The sequence below is a fragment of the Tauraco erythrolophus genome, chromosome 4 (genome assembly GCF_009769465.1).
Source record: "Tauraco erythrolophus isolate bTauEry1 chromosome 4, bTauEry1.pri, whole genome shotgun sequence".
Classification (NCBI taxonomy): Eukaryota; Metazoa; Chordata; class Aves; order Musophagiformes; family Musophagidae; genus Tauraco; species Tauraco erythrolophus.
This window is the reverse complement of record NC_141468.1, coordinates 1,410,320-1,425,373: the sequence shown is the minus strand read 5'-3', so window position 1 is coordinate 1,425,373 and position 15,054 is coordinate 1,410,320. Positions and strand designations below refer to the sequence as shown.

The following is a 15,054-nucleotide window of genomic DNA, read 5'->3' as shown; positions in this document are numbered from 1 at the left end:
AGGTACAGGGTCAGGGCAGAGTCGATGTAACTGGTTTTGTACAGGAGGGAGGAAACTGGTAGTAAAGCCTATGACCAGTAGAAACAGTTCTGCCCAGCTGGTAGTTCACACGAAGGAATTTGTGTCTGAAACTCTCGTGCTGTGCCCGGAACCGCAGACTCTGTGAGCAGGAGAACACGTGTGAAGGTAAACGGGCCAGAAATCATCTGTGAGCAAAATGCTTGGTGTTTTGTAGCAGAGGTACAGACATTCAGCAACCTGCCAAAATGTTGGAGAAGATTCCATAAGGTGTTTTGTTTTTTTTTTTAAAAAAATGTTAATGAACAGAAGTATTTGTAATAAAGATGTTTTTGAACATAATGCCCAGCGTGGCACTGTGACGTGACAGTCATGTAGTCTCATGGATGGTTTGTGAAACAGTTCTGTATTTTTAAAGGTGAGCTGAAGGAGAAAATAACTGTTTTCGCTCTTTTCTCCCTTATTTCTAGAACGTTCGGCTTCTATCTGTGCTCTTTCTGCTTTGTCCCTTGCTGTGGTTACAGATTGCTGCTGGGTGGTGGCTTTGGTTCTAAATGAGAGAGTGAGGCTGCCAGATGTGCTGAGCAGGGTTTTAGCTGGCATGTCTTAGGGCAAAATCATCTGCTGTGCCCCTCTTTTTGTTGTGCAGACAAAGTGGCTCCTCGGTTCGACTGTGCACCGGTGATTTACTCCTTTTCCGACTTGCCGGAGCAGGTTGCCGGTCACTGGAGCTGCAGAAGACTACGAGGTACATGGAAGGGCCAGTCATTCTTCTGTTGGCAAAGCCAACTTCCCTGCCCATCATCCAGGCAGCTGCCAGTCGAGGTTACGAGGCAGAAGGTCATTTTGCTTCGTAAAATGATTTAGTGGTACTTAGAGGCAAACTGTGTTCTTCAGCAGAGCAGCGAAGAGCTCTGCAGTTCCAGTGCCTGACGGGGCTGGGAATTTATTCCCAGATGTGCCCTTGCCAGTGTTTTCAGAGTGGTTTCTTTAAGGTGAGGTTGGCAGAAGGGAAACTTTCCTCTGCCTTTTCACCAGAGTAACTGAACAGGGCGTGAAGATTTCCTAGGAGATGAGTTTCGGTGCTTCCACCGTAGCAGTATTGCCTGGGTGAGCCAGAAATAATCTGAAACTACCCGGTGGCAAAGCGGAGTTGCCTACCAGAGACCTTGTGGGTGGCTACGGAGAGATCCTGCTCTCTAGCCTTTGCCTACGGTGTTGCTCTGCTTGCTCCAGCTGTGGCTTCTTGGTCTTTGTGGGTTTTGTGTGTGGCTTTTTGGGTTTTGGTGGGGATTTTTTCCGTCCTTGTTTTGAAGTACACAAGTAATCTTCAACAGACCCCAAAACTCACCAGTGGCACAGATCATCAGGGGATAATTCTCGTGAAAGAAGTTGCACATCGTTTCCAGTTTGACGGTTTAAGACTCAGCATCCCTGAGCACGTTTATTACATTTATCGTGTCTCCATGATTCTTAAATCAGAGGAATGCTGATACAGGGACTGGCAGTCTCACCAGGCAACCTGGTGTAGTGGAGGGTGTCCCTGCCCGTGGCAGGGGGCTTGGAGCTGGGTGATCTCTGAGGTCCCTTCCAACCCAAACCGTTTTGTGATTCCATGATTCTGATGAGAACCATAACCTCTGTCTTCTCCAGAGAAGAGTGAGATGATCACTCTTGAGTTGTAGAACACTGGAACAGGTTGCCCAGAGAGGTGGTGGATGCTCCATCCCTGGTGACGTTCAAGGCCAGGTTGGATGAGGCCCTGAGCAACCTGATCTAGTTAGAGATATCCCTGTTCCTTGCAGGGGGGTTGGACTAGATGACCTTTGAAGGTCCCTTCCAGCCCTGACCATTCTATGATTCTATGATCAGCACAAACCTCTGATGCTGTGTCAGGATTCCTCAGCGGGAGAATAAGGGGAGGAATCAAGAGCCATAGGGCAGAGCCAGCGTTTAAAATGCACTGGACAAAGCACTTCAAAGAGCTGAATGCTCTTGCAATGTGTTCAGATGCACATCTGTATTTTCATGTGTAACAAAATCCGATTACAGGAGGGTGACTTAAAGCTCCCAGCTTCCCAAGGAAGTCCTTGGATCCTTTAGGTTGTACAAACCAGGCTCTAATTTGTACAAACTGCCCTTCCAACCCATCCACTAAGGATGGCACGTGTCCTGGGTTTCCATAGCGGGTGTGTGTGGACGTAGGTACTGTAAGAGTTGGGCTGGTCAGGTACAAAGATCAAAGAATCAAAGGTGGTCTTTCAGCCCATGCTTAGGAAGCTGGATGCATCTCACCATCTCTGCTTTCTTACCTTCCTACTTGACCTTCTGGAAGGCAACTTCTTGATTTAGTTGGTGTATTTATTTTCAACGATGTAGCTTGTCCTCCTAGGTCAGACCAGTTGGCTTTCCGTGGAACAACGGCATCACCTCTAGAGAGAAAAGTGGTTTTTAAATGGCCCAAAACAGGAGCCACAAGGACCTGCTTCTTGTCCACAATCTTCTTCACTCACAGCCTTGGGAAGCTGACTTCGCTCTTGAGGCTTTAGTTAGGGAGCGGTGATGCTTTTAGGTGGCCTAATAAAATAAATAAGAGCTAAATAAAACTTTCAGAGGAGTTTGGTACAGAAGTGTTGCAAAAACGCCACGTTTAGCTTTGAACCTATAATAGTCTGATCTCCATGTCCTGAGTCAGCTGCTCCTTCTTGCACAGCACCTCTGTTTTTGTGTCGTCATGAAGTAAAAGTATGGAATGGAGCGGCATCTCCTGCGTAATTCAGTCGGTGACTCGCCCAGGCTGGTTGTCTGAAAAATGATGGTACCTGATTGATTTAGCTGAACATGGGCAGGAGAGGTGAGAGCCAAGAGACACATTTATTATGGGCTTGAAAGACAGGAACCAGTACAGCATGAAAGGTTCCACCAGTGTACAAGTGGGAGATCTTTCAGCTCCGTGAGCACTTGGAAGTGTATAAAATGCATCTGTCTGAAAACGGAGATGAGAGCAGTGGTCATTGTGTTGGCTTAAAGTCCTGATTTTGTTATCCAGCTGTGGGAGACAGATCCAAAATCCCTGGCTGCTCTGGGCTGCATGAAAACCTCCTTCTGAAATGGAAGGATGAAACTAGTTCAAGTTGTTTGAGATCCTCCAAATCCAGGGCATCCGAGGAAGAACTGAATGTACTTTCTCATCATCTTGATGGATTTGTATAGTTTTGGAGTTTTGACTTGGTATTGTTCGGAGGATGGAATCAAACTCTGGAGTCTGGGAGACTGAGTTGTTTAATTTAATAAAAAGTAAATGACACCACATGGTTGAGAACTTCTTTTCAGTTTGAACTTTCACAGCTAACGGAGAGCGGAGCGACACCTGCGGAAGCCAGCAGTCAGCAGGGGCTTGGCCCCCCCTCCCCATGGGATTGCACCGGGTGTGGAGGGACCTTTCTACCAGCTCTGCAAGTTGGAGCTCAACCACAAAAACACGCAGCATACATCCCCCCAACCCAATTGCCTCATGTCCCAGAGCCACCCCAGCCCCCAGGAGAGCTGGAGAAGGTGGGCACCCCTCTTGCCAAGTACAGCCGCGGTGTCTGAGGTCTCCGCTTAGCCCAGTAAGCATCAGACTGAACCTCTTCCCCTTCCACCCTCTGCCAAACCAGAGGGAAAACAAGCACCTTCCTTTCATGTCCCGCTATTTTCATGCCCTTTTAATGCCCTTTTCGGGCCGCTGAGCCTTTTCGGCACGCGCTGGTTTTGTTGGCTGCTGCCGTGTGCACCCCCAGGAGCTGAGCCAGTCCCCAAAAAAAGCTTTTTCACGGCGATTGAAAAGAGGGAAAACAACAAAAGGCATTTCTCAAGCTTCTTTACATTTATTTATTGCTTTCCCCCCCCCCCCCCCCCCCCCCCAGCTAATTAAACCGTCACTCAGCCCCCGATCCCGGTTAGTAGAGGTGATCCCGCGTGTACAGTATGATGACCTTCAGCGCCAGCCACGTCTCCTCGGCGGTGGGGATGATCTGCTCGGCGGGAAGAAGGAACCCGTAGCTCCCCGTGTCCCGCAGCTCGAAGGTGAAGGAGTACTTGATGCCCTGGTCGTACGCCCAGTCAACAGATGATCCGCTGGCTTGATCTGAGGGAGGAAATCATAGAATCGTGGAATGGGTTGGGTTGGAAGGGACCTCAACGATCATCCAGTTCCAACCCCCCTGCCATGGGCAGGGACACCCTCCACTACACCAGGTTGCCCAAAGCCTCATCCAACCTGGCCTTGGACACTTCACAGGAGGGACGCAAGACATTAATGGCGCTGCATCGTACGGGTGTTTTCACGGGACCTTTTCTGAGGCACGAGGGATGGTTTGGGTTTGTTTTGGGGGGAACCACTGCTGCCCCCCCGTTACTTACAGATGGTGGTGTAAATGCTGCCGTACTCGTAGCTCGTGCCGTACAGAGAAGACAGAGCTGCAACCGCGCTGGCTGAAATCTCGTCCTGGGAATACGCAGAACGGAAAAAGATGAGAAGGGGAAAGGCTGTGGGTGAGATTTTACGCTTGTGCTAAAGGCAAAAACGATGCCAAAGCTCAACAGCCTTGGCCTGGGGCAGTCCCAGAGGAGCCAGGGCTTTTTCCCAGTTTGCCGATACTCGCTTCGTGGTGCAGGGTGGAGGTTGCTCCTTGGAGGAGGAGAGCAGCCTCATATCGTCCCGGCCCCTTCAAACCTCCCCATCAGCCCTACCAGTTCCTCCTGGTCAGGCGCCGGGGTGCTGGTGTGGCCGTAGGGGTAGAGCAGGAGCTGGGAGTAGCTGTGGATGGAGATGAAAGCCTTGATGTTCCCGTGGTTCTTCACGAAGTCCACGATGGCCTTCACCTCAGGCTCCGAGTTGGCGTAGGGTCCGCGGTACGTCTGCGAGCAGGGGTTCGAGCTGGCCCCGGCCTCTGTGGAGGTGGAAAAACACAGTGTGTTTGTGGCTTTGGTGGCAGCTGGGTGGCTCAGAGAGTGACAAGGGCAAAGGGCCTTTTCCGTATCCAAGCGGAAGAGCTTTTCCCACCCCTCAGCTGGTCAGTGGCCAGTGAGGAACCCTCTCGGGGCTCCTCCAAGACATTCGTGTGATGACTTTCATTTGTGGTCTCTACTGTGCTGATCACTAGGGGACATCAAAGCCCTGGTAGAGCCCAAACCCACGTGTCTGCCATGGAGAGCGAATCCCACCTCTTCCCCAGGGGACATCATTGGATGGTTCGGAGCCAGAAATGGCCTCAGAGCCTCTACCTGGAGGGTGGAAACCCCCCTGCAGGGTGAATGGGAGAGCTCTGACCTCCAAAACCCGAGTCCCAGTTGCGGTTGGGGTCCACACCGACGCAAATGAAGCTCGTGTGCTTGGACCTGGTCTTGCGCCACAAGCGGTTCTGGAAGGGCAGAGCTGTATCAGCTGGTGTCCAGGGCCAGAGCTCCACTAGCCTCCAGCAGACAGGGTACTGTCGTCTGGAGTGTCTATTGAGTCATGGTGGTCCTCTTCCCCACCCCGTGGAAATGGAGACAAGGAGGATTTGAGCTTTCAGAGGCCTCCATGTGCAGCACCCCAATCCTGCTCCATCCAGCGTGGCCATAGGAGCCAGGGAGAGGAAAGCCGGGGTGGTACCTGGGTTTGGGTGAAGGCAAAGCCATCTGGGTTGGTGACTATCTCCAGGAAGATGTCCAACTCATCCAGGACGGAGGCCAGACCTTCACCATTCTCATAATCCAGGACAATCTAGAGAGGATGGTGATTTGGGGTTTCCTGGCGCTGCTGGATCATCGTCCCCTCCGTGGGGTCAGCCAGCTGGCATCTGCGGTGCTCGCAGGACCTCGTGGCCCTCTGGGGACATCAGACATGTCCGGGAGGTGCCCATACCTTCTTGGCGAACCAGACGCCGCTGGCTTGCGTCACCCATTCGCGGGAGTGGATGCCGGTGTCGATCCAGACGGCTGGGCGGTTCGTCCCCCCTTTGCTGAACTGGAAGAGCAGAGGGAGGGGGGTTGGCTTTGCCCCTGGCCCCGCTCCCCACTCTGGTCACCCCACGAACCCCAAATCTTCACCTTGAGCACGTAGAGGGGGCGGTTCTCCGTCGACTGGCCGATCTCCAGCTTGCTGACCAGGTCAGGGTTTTCAGCCACCAGCAGGTCTATGAACTCGTTGATCTGAGGGAGAGGGACAAAGGGGGGGTCACCCCCAGCTCCCCCCCTGCCCTCGCTGCACATGGAGCAAAGGGCTTTGCAAGAACAATTCCAGGATGCAGCTTTTTCCCCTCAACACGCCCCAAATCTCGCACTTTCTCACCTCATCCAAGGTGTGGTAGGTGCTGTAGTCAAAGGTGGCGGTGGACAGCGGCAGCAGGCTCCGGCTCCGGCTGCGAAGCATCTCCGTCCGTTCATTGTCCAACAGCATCTGGAGGACACGGGGCAGGATGGGACCTCGTCCGCTGCCGCGCTGAGCCCCCGTGTCTCACCCACCTCCCCTCTGCCACCGCTGACCTGCACGTCCTCGATCATGGTGGAGTAGGTGATGCTGTTGGCCTCCAGGTGGGCTTTGAGGGGCTGCAGGCTGGGGAAGGGCACGCGGACATCGACAGGGTGCCCGAGGCTGCGGGGTGCCAGCCAGAAATCCAGCTGGAAGGGGAGAAAGAAAGATGGAGGAGTCAGATACAGCCTCGGGCCGCCCCCTATCCCTGCACCAGCCTCTGTCGTGCCTTTCACCAGCTGGTCTCCATCACCATCATCCCACATCCAGCCCCACCCCTGCACCACAGCACGGCTTGAGGGGTGCAAAGCCAGGGACACAAGCCAGCAGGGTGTCCCCAAAAGCCACCCCCACCACTGCACCCAGTACCTCCAGCTCCTCGAGGTCCTGCAGCTCCCGCACCTTCTGCAGCTCCTCTTTGTTGGTGGGGACAATACGCAGCACCTGGTGCCTGCGGGGTCAGGGGGTGCGTGGTTGAGCTACAACCCCCGCGGGTCCAGCCTAACCCCCACCCCATCCGTCCCCCACCCCGGGGATTTGCAATGAGCCTCTTCCTGGGGGTGTCGGTGCCCCATCAGGGCTGAACCAGCTTCTTCTGCCCCAACAGGTGCCACCATCCCTGTCCCGACCACCCCCCACCGGCCAGACCCCCTACCCAACAAAAGTCTCGGTGCCGGCGGTCACTGCCACCAGGGCAGCCAGCAGCACGAGGGCCTTCATCGTCAGCCGAAAAAGCCCGTCCTGTGCCCCAACGGCACCCCGAGGTCTCTTAAATCCCATCGGGATGGTGGCCCCCAGCACGGCCCTCCCAGCTGTCCCCTTTCCCAGGGCGGTGGGAAGGCTCCAGCTGGCACTGGCCAAGGTTGGGAACCGTGGCCCCGCCGTCCCCCCCTCTCTGCGGTGCTCCCAGTCCCAGCCAAACCTGTCCCAGGAACTGGTCAGGGCCGATGGTGAGTCACCCGCCGGCGGGGTGAGAGGCGGGGAGGTGCCAAAATCCCACCGCACGGCACCGGCTGCGGGGAGGAAAAGGGCAAAATTGGGTCAAGAAAGTGCGAAGTGCGGATTTCGGCAAGGGGGGGCTCAGCGAGTCAGGGACCTCAATCGTTTGGGGTGGTGGTGGCGAGGAAATTGGTTTGAAGTTCGGCGTGGGACAGAGGTCAGAGCAGGTGACGGTCATCCCAGGTGGCAAAAATAAAATAGCAAATACCTGAAAGCGCTTTGCACCCAGCGACGTCCCTGAGGGCGCCCGGTGTGTCCCCTCCCAGCCCCCGTGGAAGGGACGATGAAGCAATGCTGCCCAAAACCCCACAACTTTGGGTTTCATCGCCCAAAAACCACCCATCTCTTCCCAGGTCCTTCAGAGCCGTTGGCTCCAAAGGATGGAGACTTGTAGGGCCAAAGCCATGATGGAAGAACAAACACCTGCAGGGCTGGGAATCCTTCTCCACCATTTTTTTTGAAGTCTACAGTGAAAATAATAAAGGTCTCCAGGATTGTTTATTGAGACGAGAGGACGCCGTGAGAGGCGCCGGGTTCAGTACGGATGCTCCAGGACGTGGACCATGATGTCCAGCAGTGCCGGCCAGGTCTCGGTAGCGGTGGGGATGATCTGGGAGCTGGGCAGGAGGAAGCCGTAGCGCCCCGTGTCCCTCAGCTCGAAGGTGAAGGAATATTTCACCCCGTTGTCGTAGGCCCAGTCAACGGTGGTGCCGTCTGCCATGTCTGCGGGGAGAGGAGGGGAGATGTGATCCCAACACCTGAGCGTTCGTGGTGGACACGACACTGCAGGATGGGGAAGGGACACTTACAGATGGTGTTCGCGATGCTGCCGTAGGCGTATTTCGTCCCATACACGGCAGCCAAGTCACTCACTGCCTTTTTAGCCAGTTCATTCTGCAAGGGAGAGCCCAAAAGTGGTGAGACCTGGTGGATCAAGACCTTGGGGCAGCAGAAACCCTGGGGCAGCGGGGTCTAGAGCCCAGCATCACTTCCCACCCCGCTCTACTCTTGCTTTTTCCCATAACATCCTTAATTTTTGATGGACAGGAAGTACATCTTGCAAGCACTCTTCCTCGAAGAACCAAGTGATGGGCTTCAATGTGTGGGTTGCATCTAACGAGAGGAGCAGGGGGGCTCTAGGGATGATCTGACCTGGCTCTTCCAGCAAGGCTGGCACTCACAGCCCCATGTCTACATTTTTGGGGCCATCTCACCAGTTCCTGGTGGTGGGGCGCAGGCGCTCTCTTGTAGCCGTAGGGAAAAAGCAGCATCTGGGAGTAGCTGTGGATGGAGATGACTGACTTCACGTTACCGTGGCCGCGGATGAAGTCCACAATGGCTTTCACTTCTCTCTCGGAGTGGGCATAAGGGCCACGATAGGTCTCGGAGCAGGGGTTGCTGCTGGAGCCGGAGCCTGAGGCATGGCAGAGGAGGCACCATGCAGAGAGGCTGCCCCAGGGAAGGGTTTCTAGCCCCCAGGTTTCTCCCCTCTAGCAGGAAGCTTTGATGCTTTGAGGCAGAAATGATGCCCAGTGTGGGGACCTGGTGGCCCGGCTCTCACCTCCAAAGCCTGCATCCCAGTTTCTGTTGGGGTCCACGCCGACGCAGCGGGAGCCAGCATTGATGGACCTCGTCTTGCGCCACATGCGGTTCTGGGAGTAGACGGGGGTGAGTTCCCCCACCTTGGGAGACAGATGACACCCTCCCACCCAAGCATCTCCAGGGATGGGTGGAAACCACCTCCACCAACCTGCTGTCCCACGCAGGAAGGAACATCCCTACCCACTCAAAAAACACGGCCAGACACAATGGCTGGAGATAAGTTCCCGACGCAGTGTCCCTGCACTCACGGAGCTGTGGGTGTAGGCAAAGCCATCGGGGTTGGTGACAATCTCGAAGAAGATGTCCATGCTGTCCAGGATGATGGTGATGGAGGGGTCCTGACCATACGCCTTGGCAATCTGCGTGGGGAGAAGAGCAGGAGCTGCTTTGGTGCCCCTTGGGGACGAGGGATGTGACTGAGCGGTGCCGCGGGGAGGTGTTAAAAAAGGTTTGGGGTAAGAATTGGGGTCCCACATCCCAGGGCACGTGGTTACTTTGTTGGCCGTCCAGACGCCGGTGGCTTGGGTGATCCATTCTCGTGAGTGGGTGCCGGTATCCAGCCAGATGGCCGGCCGATTCAATCCCCCGGTGCTGAACTGGACAGAGAGGGGGGGATTTCAGCCCCATGCCCTCCCAGGGCTGGACAAGGCGAGGGTGTCCCCAGTACCCACCTTCAGCACGTACAGGGGTCTGTTCTCATAGCTCTGCCCGATCTGGATCTTGCTAACGAGGCTGGGATGGTCATCCACCAGCGTGTCCATCCAGTCATAGATCTGAAAGGAGGAGCTGCTGGGTCATGAGGCTCACCTTGGCTTTCCTTTTGGGTTTTTAGGGTATCCAGTGCCAGATGCAACATGCAGAGCTTCCCCGGAGAAGACCGAGTGCTTGGAGCTCTGTGCGAGCAGGGAGGTGCACGTCACAAAGGCTTTTGCAAATGCAGAATGAAGAGTGTGGGGAAAAAAGCTCTGAGATTCCCCGACATCATCACAGCCTCCATCAGCCACCCACTGGTCTCCAAGCACAGGGTTTGACTCCCAAAACGAAGTGGAAGATGCCTTCCAGAGAGGCAGAGAGGTGCCAGGAGAGACCACACTGCACATGGAGGGGTGGCTGGTCTCCTGGCTCAACTAGAACCTCAACCTGAGGAGGAGAGATGTGTCCCAGGAGGGTCTCGCTGCCACCAAGAATGTCATCACATGGATGCAACCACGGCATGGGCTGAGCATGACCCCAGCGAGATGAAGTGAATGCTCTGCAGAGCAAAGTACCTCCTCTATCGTGTGGTAAGAGGCAAAATCAAATGTGCTGGTGCTTCTCTCTATCCTCCTGGACTTCGTCATGGTTCTCTTTTCCTCATCCAATAATTCCTGTTTAACAAGGGGAAAAAAAAAACACCAACAAGTTGGAAGGAGCAGGAGGTTGGGTTTTTCTTCCATCTGCTCATGGTTTCCAACTTTTTGGGCCTTCTCTTGGGACTGAGCCATGGGAGCTCATGCTGCTCCCCTCCCCAGCCCTTACCTGCACGTCATCAATCATGACGCTGTAGAAAATGCTGTTGGATTCCAGGAAGATTTTGACTGCCTGGAGGCTGGCGAAGGGCACCCGCAGGTCGGTTGGGTGGCCAGGGCTGGTGGGGTCACGCCAGAAGTCAACCTGGTGTGGAAAAGAGGAGAGAGCTTGGCCCCGTCCCATGCTGGTGCTCATCCATTGACCTCCCTGGCACCAAAAGTCTCATAAGATTTTCCACTGAAGGATTAAAAAAGGTCTTTGGAGAAGTTTTAGGACACGCATGGGTACCAGGATGGGTCAGGGTCCCTGTGCCTCACTCAAAGGACCTTCTGCAGAAACATGTTTCAGTCCAAGTTGCTTGTTGGCTGCAAACATCCCTTCGAATGCCGAGTGTTTGTGATTTGAGCAGGTGCTGCGAGACACCGGGGTCACTGCGTGCTGGTTTTGCTCTTTAATTCCATAGGGGTAACTCCTTGCATCAGCCTTGTGGCGCAGATGCTGTTCTCCACCACCCACCCTTCTCCTGCTGTTCCCACTGTTTAAATTTTTCACCAGGATTCACCCCTCAAAGCATCCATGGCAAACGCAGCGGGAGCAGAGCTGTGTCATAATTCAAGCAAAAAAAAAATAAAATGCGGTGACATTTCATAGAATCATAGAATGGTTAGGGCTGGAAGGGACCTTCAAAGGTCATCTAGTCCAACCCCCCTGCAAGGAACAGGAATACTCAGCTTGGGAAAAACAATGCTGCGGTGGCTGGAGTGTTCCTGCTTCGTCTGAAAAAGGAGGGCTCAAGGTGCCCCAAGCTAAATATGATATTTACATAGTTATAAATTATATACGTCCAAAACGGGAAAGGAAAATTGGATACAAAGTCGAAAGAAGGAGGGAGCCCTGGATGTCATGGGGGTCTCTGTTTTACACCGGGGGGCTGCTGGAGCCCCATCACAGCTCACCTGCAGCTCCGCCTGCTCGCCCAGCACCCTGAGCAGGGTGATCTGCTCCTCGTCGCCGGCCGTGATGCGGAGGACCTGGTCCCTGCAGGGAGGCAGAGCCATCAGCGCGTGCGGGAGGGATCACAGGAGCGGGGAAAGGAGCTGAGCTCCAGCGCTGACGTGGCCCCGTCGTGGGCTGGGTGGAGGCTGCGAAAGGTCTGCACCAGCTTGGTGGGTTGGAAAGCGCTTCGGTTGTTGGGAGGTTTGGTGTCGAGAGCGAAAAGTGCAGGTTCAGAAAGGCCACGATGGGAAAAAGAGCAAGTGCTGGAAAGCCCATGGTGGTCTCCATCCTTCTTTTGATCACAAGAGGTCCAAAATGTCAGGAAATATCTACTATATAGATACGTTCTGTCTACATCTAGCTATATGGTAGATATTTCCTAACATAGGCTCTGCTCCAGCCTGGCTTGGCTCCCCCAGGGATGGGTACAGCCCCCAGCAGAGAAGGAAACATTGTCCTTCCCAAGCAGCAAGGTTTCTCCGCCTCAGTTCAGCCCTTCCCATGGAAAAGCTCCGAGTGATGCCCTCAGGATTTTGCACCCCCTAATTTCTACCCTCTGCAGAAGCCAGGAGGGTGCTCAAAACCTCCCTCCAAAACTGGAGTGAAACCACATCTTTCCTGGTGTCCATGCAGCAAAAGGGGACAGATTTCCCTCCTTTGGGATGCCACCCTTCTCATTGACCCCAAAGGAGGTGGGGTGCCCCACCACCCCCTGCTTTCGGTAGGACTCACCCCACGAAAAGCTGCTCACTGCAGGTGGATACCACGAGGGCGGCGAAGACCAGGAGGATCTTCATGGTGAGCGGATGCAGACAAACCTCAGCCCCCGAGGACGTATATAGCCCCCCTATAGGGTGCTCCGGGGGCACTCGTGGACCTTCTCACCAAGGCCAGATCTGCTGTCCCCACGGAGCCAGCAGCAAGAAACAGATAAGCCAGGAATGGCTCCCGGGAGCCCAAATGTTTGCTTTATTTGGCAAAGTCAATAAAAGAGCAGCCAAATTAGGGAGGATCTGAGAACGCCGGGGTCCCGCCGCAGGCAGCTCGGGAGGACGCGTGCCTGTGCACCCAGCTTGCTACGAGTAGGTGTCATGGTCACAGTCACCACCCAACCGTGGGCGTGGGACGGTGGCGACGGTGGGGTCATGGCACCCCGGAGCACACACGGACACGGCGCTGTGTTTCCACGGATTTCTTTATTACGGATTACTGTTAGTAAGTCAAGTAAATTACGATTAGTAAAGCAAGTGTACGTTGCGAGTTACTACGAAATGACTAGCAGAAACGCAGGCATATAAACATATATATATTTATGATTAATTACTTATCTGCACACCTATAGAGATAAAAAATTCAAACGATATCATTCAATTTATTACCGGTGCCGTTCACCAAACCGCTTCCAGGAGTGGGACCAGTTGATGACGGGTAAAGTCTCCCTTCAAAGACGATGGGCATCATGGAGCCAGGAGCCAGGCATCCCCGGCGAGGGTCCGAGGGGCCGTGCGGGGGTGTTCACCTGGAGGTAACGCTCAGAAAGAGAAAGGGGCTCATTTTTGGGTCGAGAACAAGCTATTTTTATGTCTGTAGTGTGGATACCCGAGTGGGCGCAGGACAGCAGGTCCTGGAGCAGCCGTCGCTGACTTCTGCTGTCTGAGGAGGTCAGGTCGTGATAGTGGTTCCTTTGTTCCGCAGGTTACAGCAGCGTCTTTGTTCCGCAGGTTACAGCAGCGTCTTTGTTGTGCGCTTATCTACGACGGCCCAGAGCTCCTGCCCACACTTGTCAAGGATGCGCCGGGTTCCCGGGCCGCCTTCCCAGGTTGGCAGATGTCATCTCGGTTGGTTTTTTATCAGGCATCTTCTCAGCATGTTTTTTTTTTCCCATGAAAAAACAGGTCATCTTTCTGGTTGCACCGACAGTAGGGTGTGCCACGGAGAAGGTGCCGTGGTCGGGGTCCAGTACAGCTTCATAATGTGGAACTGGTGATGTTGGTAAGCTGGCCCTGGCTGGTGGTGCCAGGGTAGAGATCTTCCTTGAGACAGGATCATGGGGTAGTTGAGGTGGGAAGGGATTGCAGGAGGTTTGTATCCGACCTCCTGGATGAAGCAAGGTCAGCTCTAGAGGCAGAGCCGGTCCCTCCACATTGGATTGTGGAGTCCTCCAAGGATGGAGGCTGCTCTCTCTTGCTTCAGTTGATGCTGTTGTGTCTCCCATCACGATTTGTGGTGAAGAGTTTGGCTCCATTTTTTTTATAACCTCTTCACTGGGATAGGAGGGTCCTTGTTAGGTCCCTCCACCTCAAAGCTGTCTCATCTCCAGGCCAAACCAGCCTATGTCCCTCAGCATCCCATCATGGGACACATCCTCCTGGAGGCTTCCATTGATCTTGCTCCAGGTATCTGGTGCCATCGGTCCAAAAACTGGATGCAGTTGTCATCAAGCCAAGAAGAGGCACCAGGTGGCCTCAAGACCAGGATGGCTGAATGGAGGTTTAAAGCCAGGCCACTGGTCTACAACTCCAGCCGAGGTTCCTCAGGCTCTGCAGCTCCTGCCCACCACTTGCCAAAAGGTCCCCACTCTGGTGGCAGCAGGTCAGCTGGACCCAGGAGTCAACCACGTACCCTGGCACCTCCCTGTCAGTTGGGTTTTACCAACAGTGTTTTTATAGAATCACAGAATCACAGAATGGTTTGGGTTGGAAGGGACCTCAAAGATCATCTAGTTCCAACCCCTCCACCATGGGGGTCATCTCTGGCTGGAGGACGGGATTTTGGAAGGGTGGATCAGTTTGGGAAGCAGATGCCACTGGATGGGGTCACAAGTGGAAGGCATGGGGACACTTACGGGCAGGGCCAGCTGCCCCGTGCTGGGGTTTGCTTTCCAAAATTCCTACATTTAACCCAAAACCAAACCCACGTGGTGCTTCCCCATGCCTCAACCGCACCTTCCCCTTCCTCTCCCTGCCACCAGCCTCGTGTCCTTTGAGTCCGAGCAAACATTTCACCCGCTGCGCCGGGCGTGTTTGCCGTCCTGCCAAGCTCACGGAGGAGTGAGTAACTCACCAGCTGCTGAGGGCATCACGGGACATGGAGATAAACCTGTTAGACTTGATAAGCACGGCAACAGCAGCAGAGTTGGCTAATCTCCCATCCTTCGGCGGCTCCCGTGCGTGGCCCTGAGCTCTTTGCTCTTAATCCCTAAGAAATTAGCGGGCTGAACAAAATAACAAGAGAGGGAGGCTCTTGAGGGACCTGTGCTGGGTCCTCCTACCTCCATCCTCCAACTGTGCCCACTGGGCAAATCTGGGAGGGAGAAAAGCGGGCAGGACAAATATATGGGGACGTCAGGCCAGGAAACCCCCTCCCACCAGCAGTCGGTGGCCCGGCAGCGTCCTGAGGCTTGTTAAAGGGAATTAAATTCCCTTAATCAGTCT

The 15,054-nt window shown here is 54.5% G+C and overlaps 2 protein-coding genes across 2 annotated transcripts; both read right to left on the bottom strand.

The window, feature by feature from the left end:
* Nucleotides 1-3,959: 3,959 nt before the first annotated feature.
* On the bottom strand, nucleotides 3,960-7,294 carry LOC104369787 (carboxypeptidase A1). Its single transcript, XM_086610032.1, has 11 exons — nucleotides 7,170-7,294; nucleotides 6,884-6,965; nucleotides 6,529-6,663; nucleotides 6,335-6,442; nucleotides 6,094-6,195; nucleotides 5,909-6,010; nucleotides 5,657-5,767; nucleotides 5,333-5,423; nucleotides 4,753-4,952; nucleotides 4,423-4,507; nucleotides 3,960-4,147 (listed from the first exon to the last, which is right to left on the bottom strand). The coding sequence occupies exons 1-11, from the start codon at nucleotides 7,292-7,294 to the stop codon at nucleotides 3,960-3,962; spliced, it is 1,329 nt and encodes a 442-aa protein (XP_086466158.1).
* Nucleotides 7,295-8,048: 754 nt separating this feature from the next.
* On the bottom strand, nucleotides 8,049-12,447 carry LOC104377535 (carboxypeptidase A1-like). Its single transcript, XM_009984342.2, has 11 exons — nucleotides 12,353-12,447; nucleotides 11,581-11,662; nucleotides 10,634-10,768; nucleotides 10,384-10,482; nucleotides 9,787-9,888; nucleotides 9,610-9,711; nucleotides 9,364-9,474; nucleotides 9,075-9,165; nucleotides 8,728-8,927; nucleotides 8,323-8,407; nucleotides 8,049-8,236 (listed from the first exon to the last, which is right to left on the bottom strand). Exons 1-11 carry the CDS (start codon nucleotides 12,415-12,417, stop codon nucleotides 8,049-8,051), a joined length of 1,260 nt encoding a protein of 419 aa, XP_009982644.2. The 5' UTR covers nucleotides 12,418-12,447.
* Nucleotides 12,448-15,054: the final 2,607 nt, after the last annotated feature.

Coding starts and splice junctions, on each gene's coding strand:
- LOC104369787 (XM_086610032.1), bottom strand. CDS start 7,294: ATGGGATTTAAGAGACCTCGGGGTGCCGTTGGGGCACAGGACGGGCTT. Junction 5,768..5,908: donor GCGTCTGGTTCGCCAAGAAG/GTATGGGCACCT, acceptor CATCCTCTCTAG/ATTGTCCTGGATTATGAGAA. Junction 5,424..5,656: donor TTGCCTTCACCCAAACCCAG/GTACCACCCCGG, acceptor CTGCCCTTCCAG/AACCGCTTGTGGCGCAAGAC.
- LOC104377535 (XM_009984342.2), bottom strand. CDS start 12,417: ATGAAGATCCTCCTGGTCTTCGCCGCCCTCGTGGTATCCACCTGCAGT. Junction 9,475..9,609: donor GCGTCTGGACGGCCAACAAA/GTAACCACGTGC, acceptor CTCCCCACGCAG/ATTGCCAAGGCGTATGGTCA. Junction 8,928..9,074: donor CTGGGATGCAGGCTTTGGAG/GTGAGAGCCGGG, acceptor GCCATGCCTCAG/GCTCCGGCTCCAGCAGCAAC.